At 43.2% G+C, this 15,924-nt stretch overlaps 1 protein-coding gene across 4 annotated transcripts in view; it reads left to right on the forward strand.

Annotated features, from left to right (window-relative positions):
- LOC145458014 (uncharacterized) overlaps positions 1–15,924 on the forward strand; it is a 61,434-nt gene that overhangs the window by 24,517 nt on the left and 20,993 nt on the right. For all 4 annotated transcript variants that reach the window (XM_080336311.1, XM_080336312.1, XM_080336313.1 and 1 more), the window contains 2 exons: positions 1,096–1,180; positions 14,920–14,987. In XM_080336311.1, coding sequence (XP_080192437.1) covers positions 1,096–1,180; positions 14,920–14,987 — 153 coding nt within the window. The remainder of the gene's footprint in view (positions 1–1,095; positions 1,181–14,919; positions 14,988–15,924) is intronic.

Raw genomic sequence — 15,924 nt, forward strand, 5'->3', positions numbered from 1 at the left:
GTGATATACGGGTGTGAATATACATTTATACGCCCATGATGGTACACGAAGCCGAAACAGCTCAACCTGAGACTCACACCGCGGTATAAATCAAATACAACATTTTAATCCAAATTTTGCACGCACGTAGGAATTGTAACCATGATATAATGCTAAGTTAGCTTCCGTTTTTTTGCGTATCACCCTTTGGGTGTGAATAAACACCCTGAGAGTGTAGTCAATGTTCTGTAGCGTTCAAGTCTTAAGTTACAAGCCAACTCTGTTCTATGTGTTGTGTATCATGTTATTGAATGCTGGGATGATAAAACACTCGGAAAGTCGGAACGGTGTTGGTAGACGGATGTTGGATATCTATCCGGCCGTTTGTGCGTTGTCCCGAACTTGGCGAGAGGTGTACTGTATATATACTGACAATCGCCGACTCGTTACTGCCATCGTGGTAATGTCGTTTATATCCCTTCCCGAGGGCGCTGGCGCAGGCACGGTGTTTTGTAGGAAGATTTCTTTGTGCGCCATCAAAACAATATGGATCGCGTCTTCTCGCACGCTGAACGGCGAGCTGTCAGTAGCGGCCTGCGATTCGTCTGTCGACGGTCGGCTGTTTTCGGATTACGCGATTAATCCCGCTCTTGATTTGGTAACGCGTAATAATAACCCGGGTTGGCCGACATTTTAGCATGCGTCACTTTGAGCGTGTGACTTCACAACCCCGAAACTGACCCTCGCCCCGACCCTAGCTCAAACTCTAATTCTAGCTTTGACCGACACTTGTTTAAGTGATAATTTTCAAGGTATTCCTTTGTTACTTCAAGTAGTATTTACTGAAAATAGCTGCTTCCACTGATAAATGATTGAATAATATATTCATATTGAAACGGACCTGAATATATTCGGCTGACACTCGTCAGGGGTCATCGTCAGCGATTAGTGATGCTGATTAGCGAGGGTGACTAGCTTAGTGATTTGGTGTGCGAAACCGTAGGCATAGCCTGAATGCAATCTACTGGGGCTTTTTCAACGATGGAGCGATTATGTCGCGCGTTGACGTGCTCGCGTGGCAATATCCCGATGCTCATGCCCGTGATCGGTTTTCAGAGTTACGCGGAAGCCGTCGACGCAGCGATGAGCAGGACCGGTGGTGGCGTACCTCTCACGCCTATCAGCTCGGCCGCGAACGGGGGTAAGTTAAGTACGCTGTGCGTAACCTAAGCACGCAACAGTATCCGTGATGTAATAAAAGGTTTTATGTATGGTCGCGAGCGCATAGAATGGCGCTGTGGCCGAGATTTTATATTCGGGCATTTGTGACGTCGTTGTTCTTAGGGCTGGGCGAGATCGATTAGCAGGGTGCTTCAATTTCTAATCAAGCGTTAGGTTTCGATTGCATTCGAATACCACTCATTATGATGTCATCATAGTACGGATGACGTGGAAAGTTCAAATATGAAAATTTATGTGACCCCAGATAAAGTAAGTCTATTAGCACTGCATTGCATTGAAGACAAATTGTTATTTGTCGGCCGTATTTATTTCAATCAATCGATCGACAGTATTTCGCGCAACTTCCCGAGTTTTTGCGAATTCGGCAAATTCTAATTCTAACCAAATTTGGACACAGTTGAAAATCTTACTGTCGTCCAGCCCTGTTGGCTACATGTTTTTTGACGATGGGATGGTTTTGAGGCTCCCGCCACGCGATGAAAGTAACTATAAATTCTCGCTGGTATAAAACAAAGTCGCAGTGGCGAGGGCCGTATCATTTCATGTCTAGGAAGCGAATCGTTTTTATTGGCAATGGGTGTCAGGAGAATGAATTGCCGGTTTGCTGCGCCCGCTACGGCGAACGCTGCCCCGTCAGCTTGTCAGCAATCGGTTATTATTACCTATTATATTGCCCATCGATCGACAAGTGCATTCGGCGTAGTTGATGCGAGCCCGTGTCGCGCGCGAGTCATGTTCGGCACGGGTGACCTGGTTTGGAATGGACTTGGTCGCCCTCGGTGGCGACCGAGCGTACAGAGGGGCCTCCTGTTTCGATGCGGAAAGGCCTACAGCCTTTTCCGCCTTGTCAAATAATCTATTGATGACGTTATAAACGCTCGCGTCGAAGGCGGAGTGATTGATTAAGCCGTGATTTTAAGGTTATTACGTCATTGATATCGGCGCCTTGATTGCGTCCTGGTTTACTACGACTCGAGTCGCGATTCTTTGGTGACTCGACTTGACTCGAGTCGTATTTTCAAATGCGTGAAATGACTTGACTCGTGTCAATTTTTGTATTGACTCGACTCGTACTCAAGTCATTGTGCATGACTCGAGACTAGGACGGCCAAGACAGACATTTCATTGTAACTTCGAAGAATAGTAAAGTTACCACATTATTGGTATTTAGTGCATCAGTCCTGATACTTGGAAAACAGGGTCAGAAAGTGTTAAAGACTGTGGAAAATTACGATATTATGAATGCGAACCATTATATATCACTTGAGCAGAGTTGAATAAAGTAGATTGAACTGGACTGAACTCAAAACTGAACAGTGGCCATAATGACTTATACTCGACCCTCTACTAGCTGACTTGGACTTGGACTTGACTCGGGGGAATTGAAAATGACTCGACTTGACTCGAGTCTGAACTGTAAAAGTGAGGTTGATTTGTGACTCGGAACCTTGTGACTTGGTTACAACCCTGGTTCTGCCTGAAAAAGCTGAAACCTGTTGAGTGGTAGTAGAAATACTCTGAAACATAATCATTTGAGTAGCAGTGTGGATAGTAGTGAAGATAGGCAAAACCTGTGCCCCGAAAAAGTAAATTAATTCGTCACTGACCAGTGACCACCACTGGTTATGAAACAGTATTATTACTAGACTTCGCTAGAATATCAACCGCGTTCGCGTCAACTCACGCCGCTTTTCCGCCTCGTCGATCGCGTGATCTGCTTTGTATACATCTCGCTTCGGGTCACGGATCGGCTGCCTTGTATGGGATGTCGCGACTTTTCTGCGTCTTTTTGCGTCTTTTGTGATAACTAGCGTATTATCGCGGGCGCTAGTGTCGTTTGGGATGATTCATGGTGGCTTTGTTTGATGCCAAACCGATGTAACGTATGATGTGGGCGGCCGACCGTTTGATAAGTGTGGACACAGGGGTGGCGTGATGTGACGGCTGGCGTGTGGGTGATTTTGTGCGTTTTGTGGCGGGTTTTTGCGTGCGCTAGAAGCACTTTAAAATGTTAAATCTGTCTTTCTCGCGTTTTCATGCCGGTGACGTCGTGTTTGGTGATACGATTGTTGATGTACAATGTTCTTTTCAATTTTAGCTTCCGACGATTACAAGTGACCCGGGTATATTTCAATATGAATATAATAATCAATTGTGTACTGAAGTTCTCTGCATCCAAGAGTTTCTTCACGTTCTGCCTTTGCTTGTGCGCGACTTGACATCTTCGTAACACTCTTAAAGCTTGTGATTCTTAACATTTTTTAGCTTCGGGAGCAGGGAAATTTATAAAACAAACTTTTCCGGACTCTAGAACCTTCAAAAATCAACATCAATCTAAAATCTAGTTGCAAGAAGTACAGAACTTCAATTCAATGAGATATTTGCTGTTGCCATTTTGATTATACACGTGCTATGCAAGGTTATATTGAAGCTCTAGGTAACTTTCGAAGGGTTTGCTTCAACATTCACAGCATTGTGAGTTGTAATTTACCATGTCGAGAGTAGATCATGAACTCGATGTTACGACGCGATGCAACGTATTGCTCCAAATTTCTAAATCAATTACAGATTTAATGATTTATACCTCTACTTACTGAACACGCGTGCTACTTCTTGCATTTTGCAACTGATATATAATATTGTAGGATATTTGAAGGAAAGTTGACCAATGAACAGACGGTACATTTGAAAATATTGAGCATTTGTGACCGTAACATTTTGAGCCGTTTTAACTTGGACTAACGCCTTTACCATATCCATGACATTTATCTGGCGTAATGGTATTTTCCGTTTCAAAATTTGTCCAGTGCACAAAAGGGTCAAAAGCCCAAGACTGAGGAAGATGTGGCTTACGCCATAAAGCGTTGTGCGTAAACAAAACATACAGATATGGAACGACCGTCTACGCGCGCAGGACGAAATTGTCTTTTTAATAATTATAGGGCGTCCAAATTTAATAGTGACGTCACATCGGTTTGAAGCATGAATTTTTTATTGCTATTACGCAGTCACTATAAGTTCGGGCTGGCGAAACCACTGTGTATTTGAAGGGGCTCTTGGGGGCGCAGGACTTCTATATGCAGTTGAATAATATATTCATATTCAATTGAATAGTATATTCATATTGAAATGAACCCGAATATTTTCGGCTGACACTCGTCAGGGGTAATCGTCAGCAACTAGTAGAGAAATGGAAAGAACATTGTATATCAACAATCGTATCACAAAATATGACGTCACCAGCATGAAATTTCGTGAATGAGAGAGCGTTCAATGTACTATTCTTAGGTGGTACACGAACTCCTTATGTTGACAGAGTTTTGGTTGGTGTATTTTGATAAAAGTCGACTACATTCTTTCCATTTCTCTACTAGTTGCTGACGATTACCCCTGACGAGTGTCAGCCGAAAATATTCGGGTTCATTTCAATATGAATATACTATTCAATTGTATATTGAAGTTCTGTACCTCCCAGAAGCTCTTCATATATTCATATTGTAATAAACCCGAATATTTCCGGCTGACGCAGGGGTAACCGTCAGCAACTAGTAGAGAATTGAAAACAACATTATATATCAACAATCGTATCACAAATTATGACGTCAACGACATGAAAATTTAAAAATTTAGTCCTTTTTCACATGACGTCGCCATATCGGACGACAGCGTATCGGTTTCATAGCAGCAGCCCGTCTCTGCCCGGAGTAGGATTTGTTTTTCTCGCACGAGAACGCCATTGTTATCGCTCGATAATCTCGCGCTGTGACGTCATTCGCGCCCAGTCGACATTGCTGGCATTCTTGACTCGCCTGCGCGGATATTATGCCGTTTTGCCGCCTCTTTTCACAGTTGTGCAGCTTGAAAATCTCGGCCTTTCCGAATTAGATTAGAATTGGAATTTTAGCTACACTTTTTTATCAAGTCAGATTAAAATTACAATTAGAATCGACACTTGATATACAATGTGGCTTCCGATTCTTTACTAGTTGCTGACGATTACCCCTGACGAGTGTCAGCCGAAAATATTCGGATTTATTTCAATATGAATATATACTATTCATTTGTATATTGAAGTTCGGTACCTCCCAGAAACTCTCCAGAGTTAGAATTACCGAAATTGCAAAGACTCTGAAATCGTATTAATTTATATTAGAATTTTAAATTTAGAATCAAAATTAGGGCATATAAACGTCTCGCAAATTCGATTATAATTAGTTTACCTGCGTTTCGCTTTAATTGGTCCTATTAAACAATGGAATTATATAGTTTTCCGAGTCCGCCGTTTCTTCGATCTGTTTGTTTGTCGCACGGGTAATTGTTGTTCGCGGCTTTTGTGCAGCGTGTATGAGGAAATAATGTCGCTCATTAGGCAAAGGACAGGCCCGAAATTGACACCTTTGTCACCATGGCCGGCCGCCCTGTGATCGCGAAGCGAAACGGCTAGTCGGTTTTCGGCGTGACGCGCGCTCCCGTATTTTATCCGCCGCGCCGTACAATTACGTCGGAAACAAGTTCATTAGCGCGCGCGAAATTAGACTCTGCGCCGGAACCGGGGCTCGCAATTTTCGCCGATTACGGCGCCCGTTCCCACGGTGTGGCGCGAAACACGGCCGCGGTCGCTAATTGCGGTGATTTCGCGCGCGAACAAAGGCCGGGCGCGCGTTAATTAGCGCGGACACGCTGATATACCGATACGAGATGTTACGATTTATCGGTGTGCGCGGGCTGTTGTTGCGTTGCGGGGCCGTTTTACGTGTTCGACGGTCGCGGCGTGCTCTGTTATCGCTCCAACGTGATCAGTAAGGATCCTCAGAATATATCGTTGCCGACAGGCCTCCGGTCAAATCTCAAATTGCAATTGCCCACCCTGTTCGACATATTCTTTAATACAACAAACAAAGTTGTGCGACACGCTTACAAAGGAGAACGTCAATAATGATACCGCTGGTGTTGGCTAATGATGCTATTGAGTATAACCAACGCAGGAGAGGGGGAATCGGACAATTGATACGCTATTGCAAGATCCTGAATGATTGATTATAGAAATGTAGAATTGTATTATGATATATATATGCTAATGCGACAACAAAACCGATGCGTTCGCACACTCGTTTTACATGTCAAAAGGCTCCTGTTCTGTGATCATACTGTACGTTCTGCCTTCGATGATTAGGCACCCTACATCGTTGACATATGACACAAAGAAATTGAAAAGGAATTGATGAATCAGGGCTGTTTCAATGGATAATTTCATCCAAAATAATTAGATTGTTAACGCTAGAGAATTACCACACATCAAAAATAGAATGGTATTCTGGTAAAATCCGAATGGTTTCTTCAAGGAACTCAATTTTCGGGCAATATTCGTTGATATCGCGTTATAGGCTCACCCAACTTGTGAGGTGGTTTCGCAAGCTCACAGCAACCCTTCACAATTTACGGTACGTATTCTTTGTCGTTGAAATAGTAAGCCTAATAGCAACGCGTGCTAGGCATTTATAATGGAGAGGCGGAAAATCAATATTGATTGTTGCGCAATCGTATCGACGGCGAGCGCCAATTGCAGATCTGCAGCGAGCACGGAGCGCTTTCTAGGCTTTTCCGAATTAGATTAGAATTAGAATTACAGCTACCAAGTTTTTTTTTCGAAATTAAAGTCGAATTACAATTAGAATTATAGCTACACATTTTTTCCAAATTAGATTAGAATTACTGGATTCGCGAAAGCTTGGACATTGAACATGAGCATGGAGATATCAAATGTCTGTACAGCAAGCTTGGCTTGTTTTGCACCACGGTATACAGGTTTCCTGTATCATTTACAGGAAGACCAGAAATAGGATTAAAATTTATAATTAGAGCATAGAAACACTTCACAAATTACATTAGAATTATAATTAAAGCGAAAACAAACATTATCGAGTTATCCAAGTCTGTTCTAGGCAGATTATTCGGCCGACTTGTCTTGTCCCCGGAGTTGTGGAGTTGTATCTTTCGGTTTACATTGCTTCGGGGAGCTGCAGTTGTTGTCTTGTTGACTTCTACATTCCACATCTCTCCTTACTGGCGGTGCGCAATCTGTTGCATGCGCACTTTCAGCGATAACTTGCAGATTGATGACGTGATAAAATTCGTTTCGGTAATTCACGTTGCTCGTTTGTGATTATGATGTAATAATCTACATTTCTTTTATTATCCTTTCGCTGCCATAACAAATCGCCCGGCGTCGGCGTAGTTACTACGCTGGAACGGGTATGCAGTATATACAGTATATTATACACATTCAATTTTATAATCGTAGTCGCCGAGTGAGTGCGTGAGGAATATTGGGATCCGGGTACTGTCAATTTTTGACATGGTTTGCTGTATCCGGACCGGATATAATTAGTAGAACCACGTTTTCTTTCTATCATGTATCATTGTACAATAGGCTATCAAGCGCTGACGTATGGAGAAGCAAACAGTGGATCTTTCTAGGAATGCGTGTAGCGTAATTTGACCCGCACAATGAATATTACTTGCCTCCATGACAGCGCCGCCTGTAAACATACGTTGCGTGTTCTAACAGTCTGCGCGACTATAAATAACACGTAATTATAACTTTTGAAAGGTTCGCGATTGTCGAAACCGACTGGTTTTACACGGCGAGCCGTATACCGTCGATAAAAAATCCTTGAAAATTGTAGGTGTTTCGCGTAACCGAATCGCTGCGCGATTGCCCGGCGAAAGGTTCCCATAGCACGCTGAAATCGATTTGCGAAGGCGAATTTCCTTGGTAAACATTGACCGCTATCTCGGCGAACGTTACGCTAGTGGCGGTGTCCGATTACATGGTTTGTCCCGCCTGATTGATCGCGCGTTAGGTTACAATGCAGCGCGTTAAATGGGAGACGAGCTATCCGCATTTGAGTGCAAACCGACGGATTTTGGAAATTCGCAACTAGAGCTGAAACTGCTCTTCAAAACTCGCAATCCTAACTACCGACCTTCGAAAATCCGCACCCAACTAGATTCAGTTTTGAAGCAACTCGTTTCTTTACGGAATCCGGCCGGTTTTCCACGTGAACATCAGCGCAATTTTGAAGTGGGTGGGGATTCAACCCCCCAAACCCACCTCCTGGCTACGCCGCCGTTAGTAATGAGGACTCTGAAATAGCAACGGCTGCAGAACATCACGCATAGGAACGCGGGTATCACGATTCACGTCAAACTACTATTGTTTTTAATGTGTCACTACAACTACAATTTCTTAAAACAACAGCAGTTGACCATTAAATAGTTTGGTAGTTGTCACAAGTCTGCTACATTTCCGAGGTTTGATTGGGGGAAATAATGGTGCGCCTTGCGAAAATTTGTAATTTTGAGGTGCTGTTCGACCAGTGTGCTATTGGCTGTCGGAAAATCGGCTCAAAGTAAAATTTCAGCGTTAAAACGACGGGTGATGTAATGGTGTCTTCGAATTGTGGTGTGGTGTTGGACAAATTGTTGAAATAAGTCCAGAAGCGGTCAAAATAGTGAGCGTTGCCGCTCAAGTCACAGTAAGTATGTGTAACGTCGCAACTCCCTGCTTAATTGCAAGTAGAAGTAGCAATTTCGACGACACGTCAAAACTTCAACATGTAGAAGTATAGAAATGAAGGCTTGAAAAAAGTATTCCCGTAACTTCAAAAATAAGATGTGGGCAATGGGTTCCATACTTCTGGCAGTTAGTAGGAGGTCGCCGCTTTCGTAAATCCACAATGTATCTTCGCGACTTACGCAAAATGACAATAATTTATGCAGTGTCCAGTTACCGTGATACAGGCGCTCTTTCGCCCGTTCGCTGTGACAATTGCGCTGCCGATAGTGATGCAATCATATTCGAAAACTACGTTCTGCTTTCACGAAATCCGAATCGTAAAAAGTGAGATGTCTTGCCTAGAAAATTGTTCAGTAGAAGCGAAAGTAGTGTAAAAAACATAACCGGATGAGCAAGCAGTTAGAGTACGCAATATCTACTCTTAAAAAGTACCAGTACTTCGTTACTGGCCGCCTTTTATGCCATGCCGGATGAAATAGTCGAATAATAAATGAAAACTCTTAAGTAGTAGTTATTTAAAATCAAAACCACTTGAGCAAGTTTTACAAGTACAATTACTCTTTAAAAGTGGAAGTGCGTCGTTGGTACTCAGGCAATAACTCCAAAAAGAGATGTACGCCCGATCATTTTTCCGCGGGCGCGTTCCCGGAAAACGATTGCGAAAACGCCGAGGTGTAATCCGCGTCAGATTGTTTTGGCGTGCAGGCGATCTGCGGATTGATTGGAATCGATGACGCGTTTTATCGCCCCGTTCGATATCGATGCAATCATGCCCGCGTGCTACAGCGCTGTATAGTCTTGCGGCGCTCCGGATTAGCGATATTTCTCGGTAAACAAGGCGCGCGGCCAGTAAGAGGTGCTTGTTTGCGGATAGAAGGAGAACGCGCCTGGTCTCTGTTGACATTCGTTTCCGTCCGGGCGACGCGCTATTTCGGCTGTCTGCGAAATTGCAATTCCAATCAGTCGCGCGGCCTTAATTTTGGGTGCAAAAGTTGCGACATTTGCTTGGCTGTGTGCTGTGTTAGCGGCAAACTTGCGCAACTAGTTAATTGTAGTTGTGTAATTAGACTGATTAAATGCCAGCAATCTAATTCTAATCGAGAAAGTGAAACGTTCATGTAAATATAACACGCGCCAAGTCCAAGTTGGCATAATTACTTCAGATAAGGGTAGGGCTTGTTCGTTGAGTTCTTAATTTCCTGTCTGCATCGTTTCAATCAATATTCAATGCCATCATACGAGTAGATAATTATCATCGGAATTTTTCGGACCGGACCACGGTCCTTTCTAGAATCATAGGAGCCGGGCCAAAACTTTAAAAAGCAAGATTGGAGTAGGACCAGAGAATTTTCGATACGCTCCGCACTACTGTGTATAGTGCAAACGTGCGAAGCACGCTGTCCACACATTTGTAGTCCCCGTGCTTACGAGATAGTTCACGAATTCAGTACGGTAACTCTAATTCTATTCTAATTGTGACGTGTGTGACGCTGTATGATTAACGTCTCGAATTTCGTAAGGATTCAATATCGTTATCTCTACAAGATATCGCCATTCGCCATTTTCTGAAGGTCATTAATTAGCGGTAATCAGCAAAATCGAAATTCCGAAGCCAAGACAGTAATCACATTGAAGTCATTTGCCGCCAAGCCGATTGTCGAAGATAACCGCGAGATACGACGGCGATAACGGCGTTAAATCCCTGGACTAATCGAGACATCTAACCTGGCGTTATTCGAATGTTTACACTCGTTGATATCTGCGCAGATGGCCGTTACGAGGTCCATTTTTTACGGCGGTTGTAAACGATCTCGCGTATTCGCGACGCGCCGGGAGGTACAGGGTTAACGTTAAGGATGTGCGGGAGGCACCTGGTTCGCGGAGACGATTTTTGCTTGTGTAAACACGCCGGCGCGTCCTCGTGATTTGATTACGATAAAACGCGCGTTGATATCGGAGCTTCGCGATTCGATTTGAATGCGGGCCTTATGCAGAGACCGTCACTGGCCTGAACTTGCACCTTTGGACTTTTGTAGCATTTGAAAAGCCTCTTGCAGGTCAAGAAATTTAATATACGATGGAATATGCATGTACTATTCAATTTTTTTTCTAGTACTCCGTAGGTGTTGCGTACTTACGTCATTAACTCGCGTGTTGTGTTTTAGGCCAGTGGTCCTTTTCGACCTTGCAGACTGGCAAAACATCAAAATAGATGCTGCAGACAGGTTAACCGAAATTTCGTTTACGAAAAATGTGTGTAACTAAAACGTGAATATCGGAAATTTCGTTTAATGATGCCGCTTAATGCAATTTTGTAATTGGCCACCCCCAATTCGCTTCTTAAGTTCGGTTCGATTTATTATTAACCATTTCGTCATTTCAATACAACACAAAACTGTGATACAATGAAAAGATAGGAAGGTGTGGAAACAGCTTGGAGTAGTCTTTGAAATCAGACACTTACCCGGGCTTAAGCGACGTAAAAAAAGGCGTGCACACTGAATGAAAAGTAAAAGAAGTATAACACAGTGGTTCTCAAACTGGGGGGCGCGAAGTTACGTGGGTATTTCTAATTATAGTAAGCAGCAACGCTGACTAATTTGACGGCCTCTGGTCTTTGTCTGCTCCCTGTAAGGCGGATTCCGTGGTTTCGACAAGCTTTTAGCGGATTCGGCTTGACTCAGTATGCGTTTGTTGCACGCGATTGCGATTGTTTGCGGGCTCTGATGCAGCGTTTGTGACGCCTAGAGTTTGCTGAATTTCACAATTCCGATACTAGGCAGCCACGGCGGAAGTATCAACGGCATGCAGTTGTCCGTTGTGAATGTATTGATGGGAAAATATGGCGTAGGGTTTGTTTGTATGTTTGTCGGCGCTTTTTGGTGCCGAATCTTGCTTTCACATTCACGCTCATTGCGATGGGTTCTATTTGCGTGTGTCCCTTTTTTGTGGCTTCTAGGACAGACTTGGGCAATTTGAAAATTTTCAGATTTTCCCAATTAAATTTCGAATTAGAATTATGGCTACAAAGTATTTTTCCGAATTAGAGTAGAATTAGAATTATAGCTTCACAGTGTTTTCCAAACTTGATTAGAATTAACAAATTCGTAGTAGAAATAGTCCAAAGCGGCGTGTCAATGTCCAGTTTGCCTGCTAGGCGCTTACTGTCCGGTGTCCACGCCATGGTATGTGAGGCGATAAGGTCGGGAACCCGACTGTGTTTGCAGATGCGCACCGCGGTGCGTTGAAAAGCTTTTGAAATATGGAGTAGCGGGGTAATGACATCACTGGCAGAATTACGTCATAGTTAACAATGTAATATCATACCTTAGTCCATTTATTATTCAAATATTCATGCCGGTGAGTCATATTTTTTCAATTCTCCACTAGTCGCAGACGATTACATCAGCTGAAAATATTCGGGTGCATTTCAATGTGAATGCACTATTCGATGGTATACTGCAGTACCGTACCTCTATTTATGTGTCCGATATAGAGTTTTGTTTAGCGCAAAGAAACACGCTTGTTCGCCGTAATCTTTACGATGCTGCTATCACATCTCGTTACACGAAACCGCCGTCTATTGGAACGAATTTTCGATGTTCAGAAGCCACGCTCGATTTAGATATCATCGCATAACCCGCCACTTGAAACAGATAGCGTGTTGACTTATTCCTACTCGTGTTGCGGCATTGCTTGCAAGCGCGGCGGTTACGTTGTTTCCGTGTATACCGGAGCCTCCCCAGAGAGACGAATTCCTTCGTGAATCGCGGAGGCGCCTTCGTACTACTCGACTTGAACTGTTCAGCGATAAGCGGCGCGGAGCCGTACGCTAATAACTGTTTGCGCGGATTGAAAATTCAATGTCGATTCGCGGAATTCCATCGCTCCCAAAGGGGTCGGGAAACCTGCCTTGGCACCGCGCGACTGCGCTGCGGTTTTTGGCTTTAATATCGGCCACGCTGTCAATTCGTAAAGACCAGAGCTGGCCATTATGATTCGAGTAATGAAGATATAGTCCACATGCCACTAAGAATTGAATTGAATTATCAACGAGAATTATAGTTTCGATACAATCTTCCGCGTCGAAAGGCTGTCAACCCAGATTGGCCATATGATTTTTTGTGGTGGCATAAAAGGTTCATTTGGTATTGTTATGACGTCATTATGTGTGATACTCAAATGCTCGAGTATGTAGTACAAGTACACAAATCCTGCTTGAGTACTGCGAAAATGTATAGGTACTCCGTTACCGAGGACCTCTGCCAACGTGTGCTGCCAACTATCGAGAGGCCAGGTTCTCTGTCTTGACAAAGGGTCGAAATTTATATCATTTGCCTGTTATCGAGTTCACGGTTATTTCGATGCGTTAACCCCGTCTGTGTCGACAAAAAGAATTCGTATCGTTTAAAAGTCGTGCGTGTACTGGTTCTGTTCCGTGTCTGCGTTATATCTCTCGTGTTTTGAATTTAAAATTTGACTCCGTGTGCCGTCATAATGAGCGATGCTGACTGTTGGTAAACAAAGCTTTTGAATATTCGTGTTATAGCTGACGCTAAGTGCCATAACAAAGCATTTAGATTACTACTACCATAGATATATTATTATTCTACTGTATTTTAAGGTTCTGCACTCCTAAGCGTCTCTAACCGGTGATTTGTAGTTGAGAGATATCTGTAAATCCGTATATACCGTACATAGTACCTCGTAAGAGGAACCTTCAAATATCACCGCAATTACTGATGATAATTGTCATCACTGGAATCCTATTTGTATCGTGTTGCAATTGTACGCCTTAGGTCGATTCCCTAGCGACTGCCCACTGCCTGGGTAACGGTCGGTAATATCGACTTTATTATGTGATGTATATCGCGTATATGCCTGTCTCATTTCGCCCGCATCCTGTGTTTGGCGTTGATGGGAAGGATTCGATTTTCGATATTTCATCACGGCGCGGTAGAATGGACAGTTGACGAATATCAATGTGTTATCGCAGTCCGCAACGTGCGTGATCTCAGCATTCCCAGTTTGAGTGATGGGACTAGGGAAATTTTCGTTTTTTTTTTCAAAATAGATAAGTTTAAGAATTACTGATGTCGCCAAAAATTGAATTATATTGCAAATTGGAAAGAAATGCAACAGCTTTTCCAAACTAGATTAAAGTTAGAATTGTAGCTACCCATTTTTTTCAAATTATATAAGAATTAGAATTACTGAAATCGCAAGGAATAACAACGAAAATTGAGTTTAGTTCATATCAAATCATAGCCCATTGTCATAAGCACTAGAATTTCACATTTACGTGCACCAAGCTTGGCTCATTTCGTGCTGTACAGTTCTTCCTGTAGCGTTTTCAAGAAAACCAGAATTAGATCAGAGTTAAGATGAGCGCATAGAAGAAGCCTTCCGCAAAATAGACTAGAATTATCTAGATGCCCAACTCTGCGCGAAGTGTGTCGGTTTGACCCGGACATAATGGCGCTGGAATCCACGTTGCTTACCGTGCCTTCTAATTTGATCGGACTCGGTTAATACTCTCCTTCCGGTAATACGCATCTTAACCCTCTTTGACCTCGCCATTGACGTACACTCGTGACCTTGATTAACGTTGCTATACTTGCGAGATGCGGTCGAAGCCTACATTAGGTCGCGCGATGCAAATATAGTTTTCGCGGAGGGAGTTTGCGACTACAGAGGTGTGTACCGAACGGGCGCATTGATCGCCTAGTGGTATCGGGAATGGTCGTCTCGCGCGATATCTACTAGCTGCTGACGATTACCCCTGGCGAATGTCGGCCGGGAATATTTGGGTTCATTTCTGTATGAATATACTAATCAATTGTATATTGAAGTTCTGTACCTCGAAGAGGCATGTCTAAATGAGCAGAAAAGTTCGTATTCTCGGCTTAGTTTTGCAATAAAAATTATTGACCACCTCGTTCTGTTTACATGCTGCCATACATTTGCACGGTATCGTTAGTGCTGGTTGTGTTTTAGGATTTCCGGGGAACATTTATCGAGACTGTACCAGTTTTGGTGAATAGCGATCGTGTTTATGATATTTCTACTGATTTCGTATATTATTTGGTCAAATTTATCCGTATGATTTTATTCCACAGTGAAAGCGCACCAAGCCAGCTCACCGTACGATGGTGGCTACCCGTCCAGCGACTCCGCTAGCTCGCAGGTGAGCGTTTGTTTGCGAATAATGCAAGTTTCGCGTGTCGTCCGCAAATTTCATTCGCCGATAGATCGATTAGATACGATTGCGCTTTTGTTATGTAAACCTTTTTAACGTTTCGCACACCGCGCCATTCTTCTGTACATCGCTGGGAAGCAGTGCCCTGTTATTAACGTAAGAACACCTCACGATCAGCGCTTCCTGTCGAGGTGTGGCTTTAATGCCGCGCATGCTGTTATTATCCGTTGAGAGATGTAATTTACAGGCTGAGAATCGCCTCTGGTTGTGTAGCCGGAGTAAAGCTCGAAATTATAGGCTGGGCCTGAAAGTTCGAAAGTACCGCTTAAATCGCGCGCACACCCCCGTACCTTTGTAACGCGCGTTAGGGGCACTTGGGTGCAGGAAACAGTGTTTTTAAACTAAGAACTTTTTAAAAAAGTGCTTTTTTAAATTGTAAAATTATGCCATAATTGTGTAAATACTTTATTTCCAAAAACATGTTGTATGAGCTTACTGCCAATTACCACCCGATATAGCGGACTATACGATATGGGATGGTTGGAACTCTCAAAATAGTCGGTTCAACAACTACAGTACGTAGATATTTCGTCAAAGGAGCTATATTTACCCTATATTTTCAATTGTCAATGGCAATCCACTATGACGTTACGATTGAATATTCGTAAAATAGAAACAATAAAAACATGTTTTAACATAGGCCTTGTTTTAACGAACGTGTTTGTTTTAAATTGATTTTTGTTTTAAATGCAACCCGAGTAATAGCTGTGCGCTTTTGAGTCCGAGGTTAAGTGGTCGGTGAAATTTTTGGACTTTGACCACAATGGAACTGATATTATATTTTATTTATCAACGAGAATTAATTTTTCGATGCTATGTTCCACCGTGGAAGGCCATACTGCGTCATGGCGCCGTAATGTGTCAT

The sequence above is a fragment of the Botryllus schlosseri genome, chromosome 15, assembly GCF_051294905.1.
Source record: "Botryllus schlosseri isolate E-star chromosome 15, Bs_hap1, whole genome shotgun sequence".
Classification (NCBI taxonomy): domain Eukaryota; kingdom Metazoa; phylum Chordata; class Ascidiacea; order Stolidobranchia; family Styelidae; genus Botryllus; species Botryllus schlosseri.